At 40.3% G+C, this 14126-nt stretch overlaps 2 protein-coding genes across 4 annotated transcripts; one reads left to right on the plus strand and one right to left on the minus strand.

Annotated features, from left to right (window-relative positions):
• Nucleotides 1-12: 12 nt before the first annotated feature.
• On the minus strand, nucleotides 13-10513 carry utp25 (UTP25 small subunit processor component). Of its 3 annotated transcripts, none has more exons than XM_086274259.1 (12): nucleotides 10341-10513; nucleotides 9318-9357; nucleotides 7821-8031; nucleotides 7511-7738; nucleotides 7262-7350; nucleotides 6135-6545; nucleotides 5804-6020; nucleotides 5520-5722; nucleotides 4285-4467; nucleotides 4004-4113; nucleotides 3630-3875; nucleotides 13-490 (listed from the first exon to the last, which is right to left on the minus strand). In XM_086274259.1, exons 1-12 carry the CDS (start codon nucleotides 10439-10441, stop codon nucleotides 235-237), a joined length of 2295 nt encoding a protein of 764 aa, XP_086130385.1. In that variant the 5' UTR covers nucleotides 10442-10513; the 3' UTR covers nucleotides 13-234. The 3 variants fall into 3 exon arrangements, with proteins under 3 accessions (XP_086130385.1, XP_086130387.1, XP_086130386.1); XM_086274261.1 differs by lacking the exon at nucleotides 10341-10513 and adding an exon at nucleotides 9916-10313; XM_086274260.1 differs by lacking the exon at nucleotides 10341-10513 and adding an exon at nucleotides 9820-10313.
• A 2134-nt stretch (nucleotides 10514-12647) lies between these two features.
• On the plus strand, nucleotides 12648-13277 carry grxcr1b (glutaredoxin and cysteine rich domain containing 1 b). The gene is made up of 2 exons (XM_086274683.1): nucleotides 12648-13082; nucleotides 13236-13277. Exons 1-2 carry the CDS (start codon nucleotides 12648-12650, stop codon nucleotides 13275-13277), a joined length of 477 nt encoding a protein of 158 aa, XP_086130809.1.
• Nucleotides 13278-14126: the final 849 nt, after the last annotated feature.

The following is a 14126-nucleotide window of genomic DNA, read 5'->3' on the forward strand; positions in this document are numbered from 1 at the left end:
ACTTTAATCAAGTAAAAGATAAGGAAAGTTTTTAATAATAAACATCCAACTCTTCTTATCAGTGACAAGTTAATAATCTCTTTACAAATGAAAGGAATGTTGTTGCAGGAGACCATAAAACAAAGCCAATAAACATGTTTTCTGGTGCATTTGGAAACTTTCCTGATTATTAAGCATGGTAAACACCTATGCTCAATTTACTCCAGTGGTCCTTTTCATATTCATCCAGTGTCATCACACATTTTTGTCTTCCCCTCCCGTGACAAAGAGGTGAACAGCCTTGTTGGAGTTCAGCATCTGTCCTGCTCGCTGTGCTCCGGTGATGGCAGCCAGTTTGTGAGCGTCGTAGCGCGAGTAGAGTGCCGTGCAGGTCCAGCTGGCCTCCTCCCCCTGAGTTGCTGTTGCCAGCATGTTACACACCTCGCTATAGAAGTGTGGGAAGGAGGGCAATCCATAAAATATCAGGTTCTGGATCCCTTTGATTGTGTACCTAAAAGAAGCATGTCAGAGATCAAACTCTTTTAAACCAAGGACAACATGGTCCATCATCTTCTCACGTTTTTTCCAGCTAAAAACCCTGGCTTTATACTTGGAGGAGCTGACTGTCATCCAATCTGCAAGCTGGATTTCTGATGCTGATGCAAACCAAGCTATGGTAATACAAGGACCAAATTCCCTGGAATAATAGGCCAGTTCCCTTAAAGTCCACAAAACACATGTAGACTGGTTGGATAAACTTCAACACACATTTGAATGCCCTTGAGAAGATAAAGGCCTCGTCCAGTGATGAAAAAAAAGCAGTGAAACAGTTTTACCTAGAAAGATGCCAAACTGAGGGCAACCTGGGTTAGACTAGTAAGATTTAGTAATAAGATTCTATTAAAATGAATAGTCAGCAGCTTGGATACCCAAGTTGGTGCTGATCTTTCAAAGGTTTAAAAAACAAAAAACCCGACTAACTACAGACGAGCAATTGAAGTGTTGCTAAAGGCAACGGAAAGTGCATTAAAGTAGGCCAGGTGCATTATAAAAGCATGACTAAGACATTCATTAAAAAAAAAAAAAAAAAAAAAGCTTAGAGCCACCAGCAGTGCTTTAAGGGAGCTGACATAGTTTCTTTTTATTGGCACATAAATTACGGTGTCATCTGCAATTAGTCCCATAGGGAAAAATAAAGAGAAGAGAATTGGCCCAAGAATTAAACCCATTGGACTCCACATGCAAGAGTGGCTGAGGAAGAAGTCTGTCACCAAAACGAGCCGAGAAGGTTCTCTGTGTTTAAACCACCCTCGATGCCTTAGTGTTCTACACGGGACAAGAAACTTGTGTGGTTCACAGCATCAGAAGCATCAGTAAGATTTAAAAGCACAATAATAGTGAAGTCATGCAATTCACAAAAACATGGATGATTTTCAGAACAGACTAGAAAACTTCCAAAATACTGTAAAAAGAACTGCCGTTTTAAAAGTACAGTTTTCTCTAAAACTTTAGGTATATATGGCAGTTTTTAAATAAGTCTAAAATTAGAGAAAACCAAAGCATTAGGATTTGTGTTTTCATCGGCAGGAGTACCACAGCTTATTAACATCAGTCTGAACGGCCTATTTATTTTAAACAGTGGTCTGAACGATTGGTCCAATAGTCTTCCAGAGCTCTTTAAAACGGATCAAGGGGAGCAAATTAATGGGACAAGACACTGGCTAAAGCCGAGTGATTATTCTCTTTAAGCGAGAGGATAGAACTGATATAAACTGTCCTTTATTATCTCCTACAGCAGAGGATATACTAAACCAGTTTCTATAACAAGAAACGTTATAAGTACATGCATTGCTGATGCGATTTGACTTTTCAACAGCCTGTTTAACCCGCAGCTGAACTATCACGCCGAACGATTACACTATCACGCTGGTGTAATAAAATCTTATCAAGGTGTTACCTTGAGAGCATAGATTTATATAAGCTTCCTAAATTGAGATCGTGAGCTGTATTAATTGATCAAAGTGCATTCAAGGATTTAATGTAACTTAATTTGCTTAGTAATAACTGTTGGAGTAGCTGCAACCTTTAATTTAAATAATTTTCATTTCGGATCGGCTGGAATAAGCCATGAATGCAAGGCTCTTTTTTTTTTTACGTTGCAGTAATTGTAAACAAGGAGGAAATTAGTTGGATAAATCTAGCAGAAAATGGCTTCATGTTTTCTTTTGAAATATTTAGGAGTTATTCCATGATTAGACATTTATGTGCTCTAAATTACAAAAAGAAAGAAAGAAAAGAAGCATCAAAGCAACAACAAGATGAAAACACCTGACAGTACTACAATTCTTCTTCTGACTGCTCCCCTAAGAGGTTACCACAGCAGATAATCTGGCTCCATTTCAGCCCAGCCCTCTGTTACACCAAACCTCTGCATGTCCTCCTTCACTTTATTCACAATTCTTCTCGAGGTCTTCCTCTTTGCCTCCTGCCTGGCTTCTCCATCCTTTGTCGAATATATCTCATATTCTTTCTCTTCACATTTCCAAACAAGCTCAGCATTGGCTCTCTAACGTTGTTTTCAAACTGAGCTGTCCCTCAGATTACTTATTTCCACTCTTGTCCAGGTCACTCCCAATGAAAATCCTACCATCTTCAGCTCAGCCTCCTGTCTTTTTGTCAGTACCACCACCTCACAAACCACACATCATAGCAGCTCTCACTACCATCTTGTAAAACTTCGCTTTCACTCTTTCTGCTATTCTTCTATCAGGTATTTAAAATCTGCCTGTTCACCTCTTCACCTGTTTCCCCCAGAACAGACTAGAAAACTTCCAAAATCTCCCCCTTATTCACACACACATTCTGTCCTGTCATCTGCAGAGACTCATGCTTGACCCCGTCTGTCAACCTGTTCATCGCCAATGCAAACAACAGGGGGCTCAGAGATGATCCCTGATGCAATCCCACCCCCACATTCATGCCCTGTACCAGGCTCACATACTTCTCTGCCACTTGTGACTTCATCATACAGTACCATAGTTTCTCTCTTGGCAACTTGTCATATGCAGCTATCAGGTGAGTGCAATAAAATGGATTACAAATATATATCAGTTATCTGGTGACGTTAACTCTAAAGATTTCTTTTGGCTTTACTAAACTTTAGAGATTCAACTGTAAGAGAACTTATATCCGTCGCTTCTGTCGGCTGTGAAGGCTTTAAAGGCACTAAAGTGTTACAAGCTGAACAGGTAATAAGCGACCAATTGGTAAAAGCTGGTACAGTCTTGTTATTGAAACTCCCACAACAGGGATGTTTTTTTGGCTTTAGATTGTGACACTTTGAGTGGGTATAAAATTTATTTGGTTGCTGTTTGAAAAAAACAAACAAACAAATTAAAAATCCAAACCAGATCTTAAATGTCTTTTTAAGGCCCCGAAAAACATTAAACATTAAACAAAGCTACATTTTGACCACCCTTTGCACCCTGAGGGTCTTTAACTTAGGAAATTCCCACCATATTTAACATACCAAAGTTATTGTACAAAATAAATCAGATGACTCAGAGGTGGTCAGGTGGGTTTTTTTTCTTCAGATTTGTTTGATTTACTATGGAAAAGGCCCACATGACAGGGCATTACAAAGAACTGACCTCTTGTAGAAGTGAAAGCGCTCCGTAAAGAGCATGAACTGTTTCTCCCCCTTTTGGAAAAAGTGGCGTGCTCGGGACACCTCGGATTTGCTGGAGTACTCGCAGACGCTGGCAAAGTTCATCTCCTCTTTCTTCATGTAGTTACGCAGCCGAACGTAGTCGAAGTAAGACGGGATGTAGATCAGAGTGTGTGACATAACCGAATCCTTGTACTGCGGCAGCACTTTGTCTATAAAGAACTGAAACCTATACACAAAATCGGAGAAAACAACCAATCAGCTGCCAGGACCTATATCGTAGAATGCTGTGAGAGAGAAAAAAAGAGCACTAATGTCAGGAGACAGTTTAGGGTGAAGGTACACGCTGGACTTTACCGAGCATCGTGGTCGATGAAGCTGGCGGAGGAAAACATCTGGAAGACATGAGGCAGCTGGACCAAGACCTGGCAGATGGAACCAGTTTTTGGTATGTTCTTTATGACAATCTGAGCCAAAAAACACACAAAGAAAACAAAAGAATTAACACCTTAGTTAAAACCAAATCAATATGAACCTGCAGATATTTCCGAGCCTTGTTCTGAAAATGTTACACGATAAAGGGTGTACATCCACCACCTCTCTCTCTCAGCAATAGTAAAGTGTGAAGTGTGGCCTACCTGTCCGCGGTAGTTGGCGCAGTGCTTGGAGAGGATGTTGTTGATCTGTGGGTCCTGAATGGAGCTGAAAACCAGCGTCTGCCTGTAGTGTCGGGCCCAGTTGTTCAGATTCCACATCCTCACTCTGGAAAAGTCGACACCGTGGGAGTCCAGCGGCTGCAGGTTCATGTGCTTCATCACATGCTGGTGACCATAACGGGGAAAAACAAAAGGAAGGAAATAATAACATTATGAGGAATTATGGAAGATAAAAGCTCAGAATTTTCCTGCTATTCATTTAAATCAGATCTGAAAAAATACATTTAGAGGAAAGATTTCCCTGATTTCGTCGTTTTTGCTTCTCCTATTAAAAACGATGTAATGTGGATTTTTAAATGTGCTACATAAATGAATGATTATTATTGTTATTACATCCAGAGTACTTTGTAAGTAGCATCTGCTAATAGCTGATCCAACATAGTTTTAATGGTACCAACTTGTTCAAATGTTAAATACTAAGGACAGTCACCATGTTTTTCAACCATTTCCGGGATTACTATGCTACTATGTGCCAGACACTAATAAACAGAAGTGAAGAACACATTAAAAGCATTAAAATGAAAATCAGGGCTTGTATAAAGCTAAAATGTCATAACTTTATAACAGCTATACATACTGATTTAAAGTGAGGGTGCAGGGGAAGTTATGCTTAAGAACGGGTGAAAAGGTCTTAGTAAATACTAAATAACGTTGACGCCTATCCCTACATAAAGGCTTAAAAGAAAGCTTAACTCAGCTCATGAATTATTCTACAGGTTGGCATTCTCGTAATGGCTTTTGTTTCCTTTATAATCACTCAATTAGGTCTGTAAGCTTTTTGTTTCCATCAAATTTGTAAAAAAACATAATGAACTTCCTCCATTATCACACTGAAGTTTAATTATTACACTGCGCAGATAAGAAACAGGATAAAGCAAGATAATTTTCCAACTAAGATTAAAAAGTACATTTCATCACTCTGGATGGGATTTAAATTGCAGCAGTAATAATAATAATAATAATAACTCAAATGCACTTTGGACTTTGATTGTGATAAATGAGTAGAGCAGGTAGCAGTAAAAGCATGAGTGAAGTAAATCTGGTCAGAATGAGTCTTAAATGAAGCTTTCATCTCATGTTTGCATTTAAAATGCAAACATGTTTGTTGTTTATGCCCAAAATTGCTTCCTAGACAGCAGAGGGCGCTACGTTCTTACCAGCACGTGCTCCCAGTTCTGCATGAGGAAGACGTCTGCCTGATCCACCACTAGCAGTTCGATAGAGGACAAGAAATCAAAGTCTCTCTTGCGTTCTCCTTCTGCTCCCAGCACAGTGCGAAGGCCCAGAGGAGACGTGATGATGATGTCGGATGAGTAGAAGGGGGCATAGAGGCGCATGCTGCCCTTCAAAATGGAGACACCTGGAGAGGACAGAGCAGGAGAAGGTCAAAGAGACAAACTCGGGTTTTTAAAGAAGCTAGGGTTCTTTTTTCAGAGCGTACCTATCCTGAAGTGATCGTCCACGTTGCCTGTAAAGATAGCGTTATAGTCGTCTGGTCTCTGCAAATTGGGCGGCTTCTCATCCTCGTCCTCTCCAAATTCTTCCTTGAACTTCTTCTTGTTGCTCACCATCACTTTCTTGCCTTTAGTCTCCAGCAGGCTGATGAGCGTATGGACGACCTGCAGCGCGCTTCCCCGAAATGGAACGAGGATCAGGACCTGACAGATTCATCAGGGCGATGACAGCAGGTTAGCAGATACTCAGCAATACTGATATGTAAGTAAAAAGAACAAGAACAAAAAGAAGAATAAATGAACATTTCTGTGGATTACTTTTGGCCTGGTGAGTCCTTGGTCTCGGAGTTCATCCTGTGGCTCGGCTCCGGCTTTAGTCCGACTCTTCTGCTCTTTCAACTGTGAGTTATGAGCCAGGACCTGAGAATTAGCCTTCAGTACATGGTTAAGCACATGGAGGCAATATGCACTGCGCACATGTGGTCCCTGCTTGACAGGGCATGTCTCCGGGTAGTACAGATCTTTATAGGAGCCCATTAGGGCCAGCAACTCCAGCTGGAGAGGGCTGATCTCTTCGGCCTGCCCTTTATGATTGAACGTCTGGTTCAGATCCCTCCAGCGTGTCTCCACAAGTTTATGGAAAACTGGGAGGTTTGTGTCTGTCTGGGGGCCGATAGGGCCAAACTTCTCCAGGGGATTGGTGCAAAGCAGAGTTCCCAGCTTTGGCCACTAAGAAAGAGAAAGGCAAAGGCTGAAACTTTACGTTTTGTAATATGATAAGAGCGGCACTTCAATTTCAACTTTTATATTCCAATTCTTGGGAATATTTCTGGATATTTATATATTAGAGTTATTTGTATTAGAGCTATTCTTTAACGTATTATTTGTATTTTAATTTGTTTGTTAATGTTCTTATTGTCATGGAGCAACTGAGACCACACAACTTCCTCTGGGATTAATAAAGCATTTCTGATTCAGATTTTATGACCTATCATGCTTTTACTTCTTTTATGTGATATATACACGTATACAATAATGGATGCCAATATTAAACATTCCCAGAACATGTGCAAGTTGCTCCCGTGAGCCAGAACCTCAGTTTTAGGCTTCATATTTTACTTATGGCTCCGTGTGATGTCACTGAGCACAAATACGCTTAACACAATCACCTCAGGCACATGGCTTGGGACTAAAAGCACATAAAGTCCACCCCTCCTTGCTAATCAAACCCTATGTTTTAGAGGTGGAACCAATCTGAAGAAAGTTTGGGGGGGGGCCTTAAAGGAGAAGGGGCTAACACGGTTTTTGTCAGGCAGAGGAATATAAAATGAGGGGCTGCACCAAGGATCAGCAACATAAAGCTACTCTACGACTAAAAAAATGCAGCTGTCGATGAGCATTAGAAGTCTCCTTTAATGAAGATGTATTTAATGAGACTGGTGTACCGTAATCTGAGTCTTTGATTTGCAGCCCGATGTTATCTTCTGCACGTCCTCTTCGTCAAGCTCTGTGTCCAAATGCTGGACAAACATGTCTGTAAACAAAGAGCAAAACTATAAGACACACCATACTCGTATCTAGAGCTGATAAAACAAATGTACAAGAAAACATTTAAAAATCTGTTTTTTAAGATACTAAATAATTCTGCTAAAGAATTCAGGAGATCTTTTTTTCCCCTCCAACCCTTTAAGTACCTTTACTATCTTCGTCCCGTGTTTCCTCCTGTTCTCCTTTTCCCGTGAAGTTGGTCTCCAGACAGAACTGGGACTCATGCTCTTTGTCTACAAACTCATCGCCCGGCTCCTTCCTGTCATCCTCCCCATCTCCTGCTTGCATCAAAGCTTCCTCTCCATCTGCAGGTTCTCCTTCTCCCTTTTCATCTTCATCACCACCCTCACTTCCCTCCTCAGCATCAATCTCATCTGAGATGGAAAAAACACAAACACATTCAGTGAAATCCAAAGTGGTTGTTGAAATAAAGAGCTCTGGAAACAAACAGCTCACCTTCACCAAGAAGCTCCTCCTCTTCTTCCTCCTCCTCCTCCTCCTCCTCCTCCTCATCTGTGCTGTCCTCCTCTTCGCTCTGAGCTTCACCTCTTGGTTGGCTGAGAGTTGAAAGAAGTTTCTGATAGGCTGTTTTCTGCTCTGGTTCCTCCTCTTCTTCTTCTGGTTCCAGCTCATCGGCCTCTGACTCAGATTGTTCTGGACTTGACGGCTAAAAATTAAAAAAGGTAGCTCATGAATCCATTTATTATCGCTGTGTTGATGCTGTTCACGATTATTGCTGTTCACTGAATGTGGCATCATCGCTTTGTGTATAATAGTGAATACTGAACCTAAATCTAACCTCAAAACTGGATCAAATGTGATGGTTTATGCAAGGATGGGGTGTCATAGATATTAAAAAAAGTATATTACAGATTAATTATTTTAAAAGTAACTATTTATTTACTCACTTTACTGTCTGAAGAAGGTAATTTGATACACGACATTACTTGTTCATTACTTCAGATGACCTGAGATGCTTGGAATGACAAATTAACAATGTAAACCTTAGGCTAAAGCAGCCACTCCCCAAGTCAAGAGTGTGCAGCCCACTTACTCTTGTTAAGAATGCAACAGAAATATTGTATTTCATTAAAACATGTACTCAGAACCCATAAACCACACAGGCTTTAGGTTATACAGTCATATGCGAACACTAACGCAAGTGACCCACCTGCCACTGGGACACAAACTTACTTACTTATTAAATTTAGCCTTAGGTCACAGTAATGTCACAAACTACCACCTCATACTACCAGTTTTGTTTCCCTTTTTATATAAATAAATACATTTATACAAGTCTGTAACTGAACATACTAGTAAGTAATTTCAAACTGAATTTCTGTTATTACTCTGGCCCACCTACAGTTCCTTAGGCAGCCCACCAGGGGGGCCCTAGCCCACCCTTTGGGGATCAGTACTAAAAAGCTTTGATTTTGTTCCGTGGTCTTTCCTGTTACACTTCTTTGAAGACCACCACCTGGAGCGCATGCATAGCTGATCACAAAAAACAGGCAGGCATGCAGCCGTCCGCACGGACCCTCGGGCTTGCCGTGTTACGATAAAACTTAAATCAGTCTAACCTGAGAGGACTCATCAATGTGGAAAGTATAATCAAGGCTTTTTTGGAAGACACTCACACAAGACATTAAGTTTTAAAACAAGTCTGACAGCAGCGTTGGTAAAAACGAGCCCAAACTGATAAAATAAGACATTTTTAAATTTCATGTATTAGAGGAGCCAAAACAATAAATACCACCTATTATTACATACTTTAAGTAAAGCATTACAGTGCAATACAATGTAAAAAAGGAAAAACAAAGGCACAAAATGAAACAGAATTTTTTTTCCAAACTGTATTTATAGAATCATATACAGGAAGTCGGGGAGGAAAAGTAGACTTTGACAAGCCACACACTTTTTACAGCACTAAACTGTTTAGGACTTTCTACTCACCAGTTCCATTACTTGAGTTTTTTCAGGTCTTTCATTAACTCTGTAAAAAAAAAAAAAAAAAGACAGAGAGAAAAAGAGAGAGAAAATTAAATGAAGCTGCTCAGAAAACATATTTGTAAAAATATTGAAATTATTAGGACAAAGTAAAGCTTTGTACTAGTTTTACAACAATGATTAATAATCTGCCACTTATTGTAACCAGTAAGTGCAGTTTATTATATATATATATATATATATATATATATATATTATCTGCATATGTAGATCAGAGATGGCACCAGAGCTGACCCACCAAAGGATAGAATTCAACCCACTGGATGGCTTTCAGAATTACATGTAAAAACAGCAGTCTGACAGCTCCCACAAGATGTGAGCTCCTCCTGCCGTCCGCATGGAGTCTTATTCACAGTTTAGGCAGAAAATAAACGAGGTCATCATTTAGAGCTTTAGCGGTGCTCCACCAGTTTCTAATCACACAGAGGAGCAGATAGCAGTGCTGCACCGGTGCCGATGCCTTTCTGCGGCTCTGTCCAGCTCTCCTTGTGTAACAGTCCATCTCCTGAGCTACCAGTAGAAAAAAGTACCACCAAATGCAAACCTATAGAACGATCAGCCAGGAGGTATTAGAAGCGACGTTGTGCTGTTGTTGCCTCTCCGGCGTACCTGCGTCACTTTCCCCAGGGTAGAAGAAACGGTTCTTACTGAAGTTAAAGTGTTAAAGTGTCCCCTTAAAATGCGCCATTCTTCTTCTCTTGTTTCGGCTTTACTAGGGGCTTAACTCACTGATAGTTTCTAATATTAAAAATCCATGTCATCAGGTAAACATCAGCACATTGCCCTCCTTAGAAAAAGTAAATTTAAGATGTTTGCTACATTTCTGTTTGTACTTTACACCGAGATAATACGGGAAAAACTACAGTTACATTTAAAAAATGGAATGAAAAACTAGAAATTAGCAGCCTTGCTAATATAAAGCAGCTTCTTCCTTTAAACCAGACCGGAAGTTGCTGTCGTTCTGCTTACACATCGTGAAAAGGATGTTCCTCTCCAAACTCCTTCAAGTGCTTCTTCTGTTTTTTGGATAAAGTAGTTAGAAACTGCTTATTTTGTTTTCTTTTGCCCATGTTGACACTCTGGTGCAGGAACACGTGTGAGGTCTGCTTCTTCCTCCTCTTGCTGTGCGCCAGCAGCGGGCGCTTCCTGCCATCTACAGGAGCGGGGTGGAATTACAGGCTGGGGACTTTATGATCCGTATATTTTATTTGGCCACGAATTTGCCCGATCCCTGCATTAGGATCAACATTAGGAAATGCACTCGCTAATGAGTTGCATGAGAAGAATGGAGAAGAACTTAACTAGTACATATTTTCCTTTGATCCTAGCAACACTTAAATGACTGGAAAGTTGTTTAGTACAATACAAAAAAAGCAAAACAAAAAACAAAACCCTCACAAACACCTGATTGATGAAAAACAAGGTTAGGTATAAAAACAACCTGCCAGAGAGGCTTTCAGAGGCAAAGATGAGAATTTTGTTACCATTGATAGTTTAAAGACAAGCAGCTACATTCTCAGAAAAAAATAAAAATAAAACTGCAGTTCCTGCTGTGGCCACTTGAGGCTGGCTCGAAAAGTCGATGAATCGCCACAGATTCTAATTCTAAAATAATCAACTTTGTAGTCGATATGAACATGATTACAGCCGAATAATAATAATAATAATAATAATAATAATAATAATAATAATAATAATAATAATAATAATAATAATAATAATAATAATAAAATAATCCTGGTCTCTGTGGATAGCTTCCCATCTTATTTAATAATAACATAACATAAAAAAAACTCACCATCTTCAAATCAAATCAGTTTATTTCTATAGCACATTTTAAAAGATTAGTGTAGATCAAAGTGCTTCACAATAATACCGCAATGCGGGCAGAAACAAGAAACAAATAGTACAATTTCAATTAAAATGTACAATTACATGGTGTAGTGCAGGCCAAGTGAAAGTCAAACTAATTTGCTTCAAAAGCTAAGTTGAACAGGTGGGCTTTTACAATTGAAACAATTGAATAGATTCCGATGTACGGATATCAACTAGGAGATTATTCCAGAGTCTAGATGCAGCAATAGCAAAGGCATGGTCACCTCTGGCTTTTAAACGAGACCTTGGTTGTATTAGGAGCAGTTGGCTGGAGGATCTTCGTGCTCTTTTTGGGTTATACAGGTCAAGGAGATCAGTTAAGTACCCACTAGCTAACTTGATGGTGGTAAGGCTTAAAGTTTTGCCTCTGGCTCTGTTCATTACTTTGTGTGACTTAACTGAACCTACTGTGTTTAGCCTGCTGCAAAGTGCAGAGGTTGCAAAAAGTTGGAAATAAAACTAGGACAAGACACAAAGGAAAAGTCAACCTTCAAAATAAAACATGAAGTAACTAAAAGGCAAACAACACTGAAACTGAAAACAAAGAAACACAACAAAACAAGCTATCACAACAAGAACCAAAATACAAAGCAATAACCTTCCACACTGACTGAAAGGACACACAGTGTATTTATGAGCATGTCATGATTTGTCATGACTCCCACTGCTGACTTGTATCAGTGGAAGCGTGAGTTACAATACAGTGGTCCTTTTCCAGGTGTAGGGAGAGAGATGAGACAGGGGTTAATCCTAGTGGTCCAGATTTTTCCAAGAAAATATTTATGAGATGAATTGAAAGAGTGAGCTTACTGAGGTTCCAGCGGAGAGGCTCTCTGGAGAACCACCATCCGTCATGCCATTTGTTCTTTCTTCATCTTGATCATGTCTACATGCCTAAATGCACTGAGCTGCTGCCATGTGATTAGCTGATTGGATATTTGTGATCAGTTGAACAGATGCATATAATAAAGTGGCCAACACAGAAAAGAATAATCTGCCTACTTTGGTTTTCGAGTCTGCGCTCTCGTGATAACCTCGGGGTCAGACAAACAAAACGGGGGCCACAGAAAAGGTCACCGGAGGTTGTCTGGTGTTTCCTGGGTAATTCATCCTTGTTGCTGGCCCAGTCGACCATAAAGGATCACACACTTCTGTAGCTGTTTGAAAACTAACCTTGATTAATTATTGAACATGGTAATATCAGTTTACTGTTTACCTGTTTTAGCGGTTACCATGGCAGAAGCTCATTAATTATTAACCATCTGGGTGTCTAGTTTTTGTACTCAGCTCATTTTGACACATCAATGAGGATATTATTGTTTGATAATTGCGCAGCACTGAGAGAGCGCGTCTGGCTTTTCTGAATGGGATGTAAAACATGTGAGACATTCTTGTATTTCAATGGAGAGGCCAAAACTGAAACAGGAGAACGAGAAGGCTGGGAAAACAGTCAGGTTTAGAGTAGCGTCTGCCAACAGTGGCCGGGTCTTGGCGGAGGTGTTCAAGGATGAGAGAGCCTGGTGCGGCTTGGTGGAGGACTCGGTGGAGGACTCGGTGGAGTCTGACTCGACCAGCAGCCCAGAGGCAGAGCAGCAGGGCGGCTCTCTCCCCACCAGCGAGACCAACCGCCACCTGAACGGTTTGGTGGTGGAAGCAGCCGTGGACGAGAACGGCTGTGAACCCGATGACCTACTTTTGTACGCCAGTGCCAAGAGAGAGATGCTGTTTAGCAACAAGCGGATCAATATATGCAGCAAGAATGGGACCGTGAGAGGAGTGAGGAACAAAGTGAGCGCAGGCCAAGTGCTTTTCAACAACCTCTCCAACATGTACTCCGTAAGTAGCTGAGTGCATCATCAGAAACAATTTTAAATAAAGCTTTATCCTCTTTTATTAACATGTATGAAGTCAGACTGAAAGGTTATGGAATATATCTGATCATGAAGAGATTTCCATGCACTCATAACCCTTATTTACTTTTCCTTTTAGGGTTCCCTTCGTCACCAGAAAAGGAGACCCTGGGAAAAGTAGTGAACAGCGTGGGATTTCACACCGTGGGCACATCAGGGAGGAGCAGTCCTGAGGAAGCTTTGCCTCCACCCTGAATCCCTTTCAGTGACTTCTGTTTCTTCACGTGACGTGGAGTCATTCACGATCCCAGCCTCATATTTACATGTGCCTTCAGGATATTTTTGACCACAAATATTTTTGATTTGACTTCTTGTACTACTTTTCACAGCTGTTTATGGGCAACTAGGAAACTAAACTGGATAGAGTTAATATTTGTACAGACATTGAACACTACAAACGTTTATTTTATTGCAATTTGGAATTTATTGGTGTTTATTTCATTACAACTTGTTGAAAGTAACAACCTGTCCACATATGATTCTATCAAACAAATCTTAAGTTTTAAAAGTTTTCTGGTTTACTGACAGAGAAAAAATGTTTTGTGTGAAGAAACAAAGAAGGATTGTCCAATTAAATGCGATTTTGTTCATACAATTTCATTTTAACTCCTTTTTGCATTGAAAATGGAAAAAGTGATTGTTGAGGATTAAAAGAAAGTTTTAGTAGAGATTGATGCTTTGTTTGAATCCACCCTGTGGCCTTTCTTTGCATGTTCTCCCCGAGTCTCTGTGGGTTATTGACTGTAGGCGTGATAGTGAGGATGGTTCTATGTCTCTGTGTTAGCCCTGCGGCAGACTGGCGACCTGTCCAGGGACCCCACATGCCTTCGAATCGAATATGAGCAGAATAAAATGGATGGATGAACAGCCCTTCAAAAATGTTCCACAATTTTCCGACATGTGCTTCATGTGTTTCAGTACAGATTTAAACCAAACAGCTGATAAACAATTTTACTCACTGCTCTGAGAT

Source organism: Aulonocara sp. 'chitande type north' Nkhata Bay, linkage group LG19 (assembly GCF_057382095.1).
Source record: "Aulonocara sp. 'chitande type north' Nkhata Bay isolate Kocher_YH1m ecotype deep benthic linkage group LG19, A_spYH_male_GT1.1, whole genome shotgun sequence".
In the NCBI taxonomy this organism is placed as follows: domain Eukaryota; kingdom Metazoa; phylum Chordata; class Actinopteri; order Cichliformes; family Cichlidae; genus Aulonocara; species Aulonocara sp. 'chitande type north' Nkhata Bay.

What these genes read in the sequence shown, in the direction of transcription:
- utp25 (XM_086274259.1), bottom strand. Translation starts at nt 10,441, where the DNA reads ATGGGCAAAAGAAAACAAAATAAGCAGTTTCTAACTACTTTATCCAAA. An exon ending in ACGGGACGAAGATAGTAAAG is followed by an intron (nt 7,351 to 7,510) that starts GTACTTAAAGGG and finishes CTTTGTTTACAG; the next exon opens with ACATGTTTGTCCAGCATTTG. An exon ending in AAGGACTCACCAGGCCAAAA is followed by an intron (nt 6,021 to 6,134) that starts GTAATCCACAGA and finishes TGAATCTGTCAG; the next exon opens with GTCCTGATCCTCGTTCCATT.
- grxcr1b (XM_086274683.1), top strand. Translation starts at nt 12,648, where the DNA reads ATGGAGAGGCCAAAACTGAAACAGGAGAACGAGAAGGCTGGGAAAACA. An exon ending in ACCTCTCCAACATGTACTCC is followed by an intron (nt 13,083 to 13,235) that starts GTAAGTAGCTGA and finishes TTTTCCTTTTAG; the next exon opens with GGTTCCCTTCGTCACCAGAA.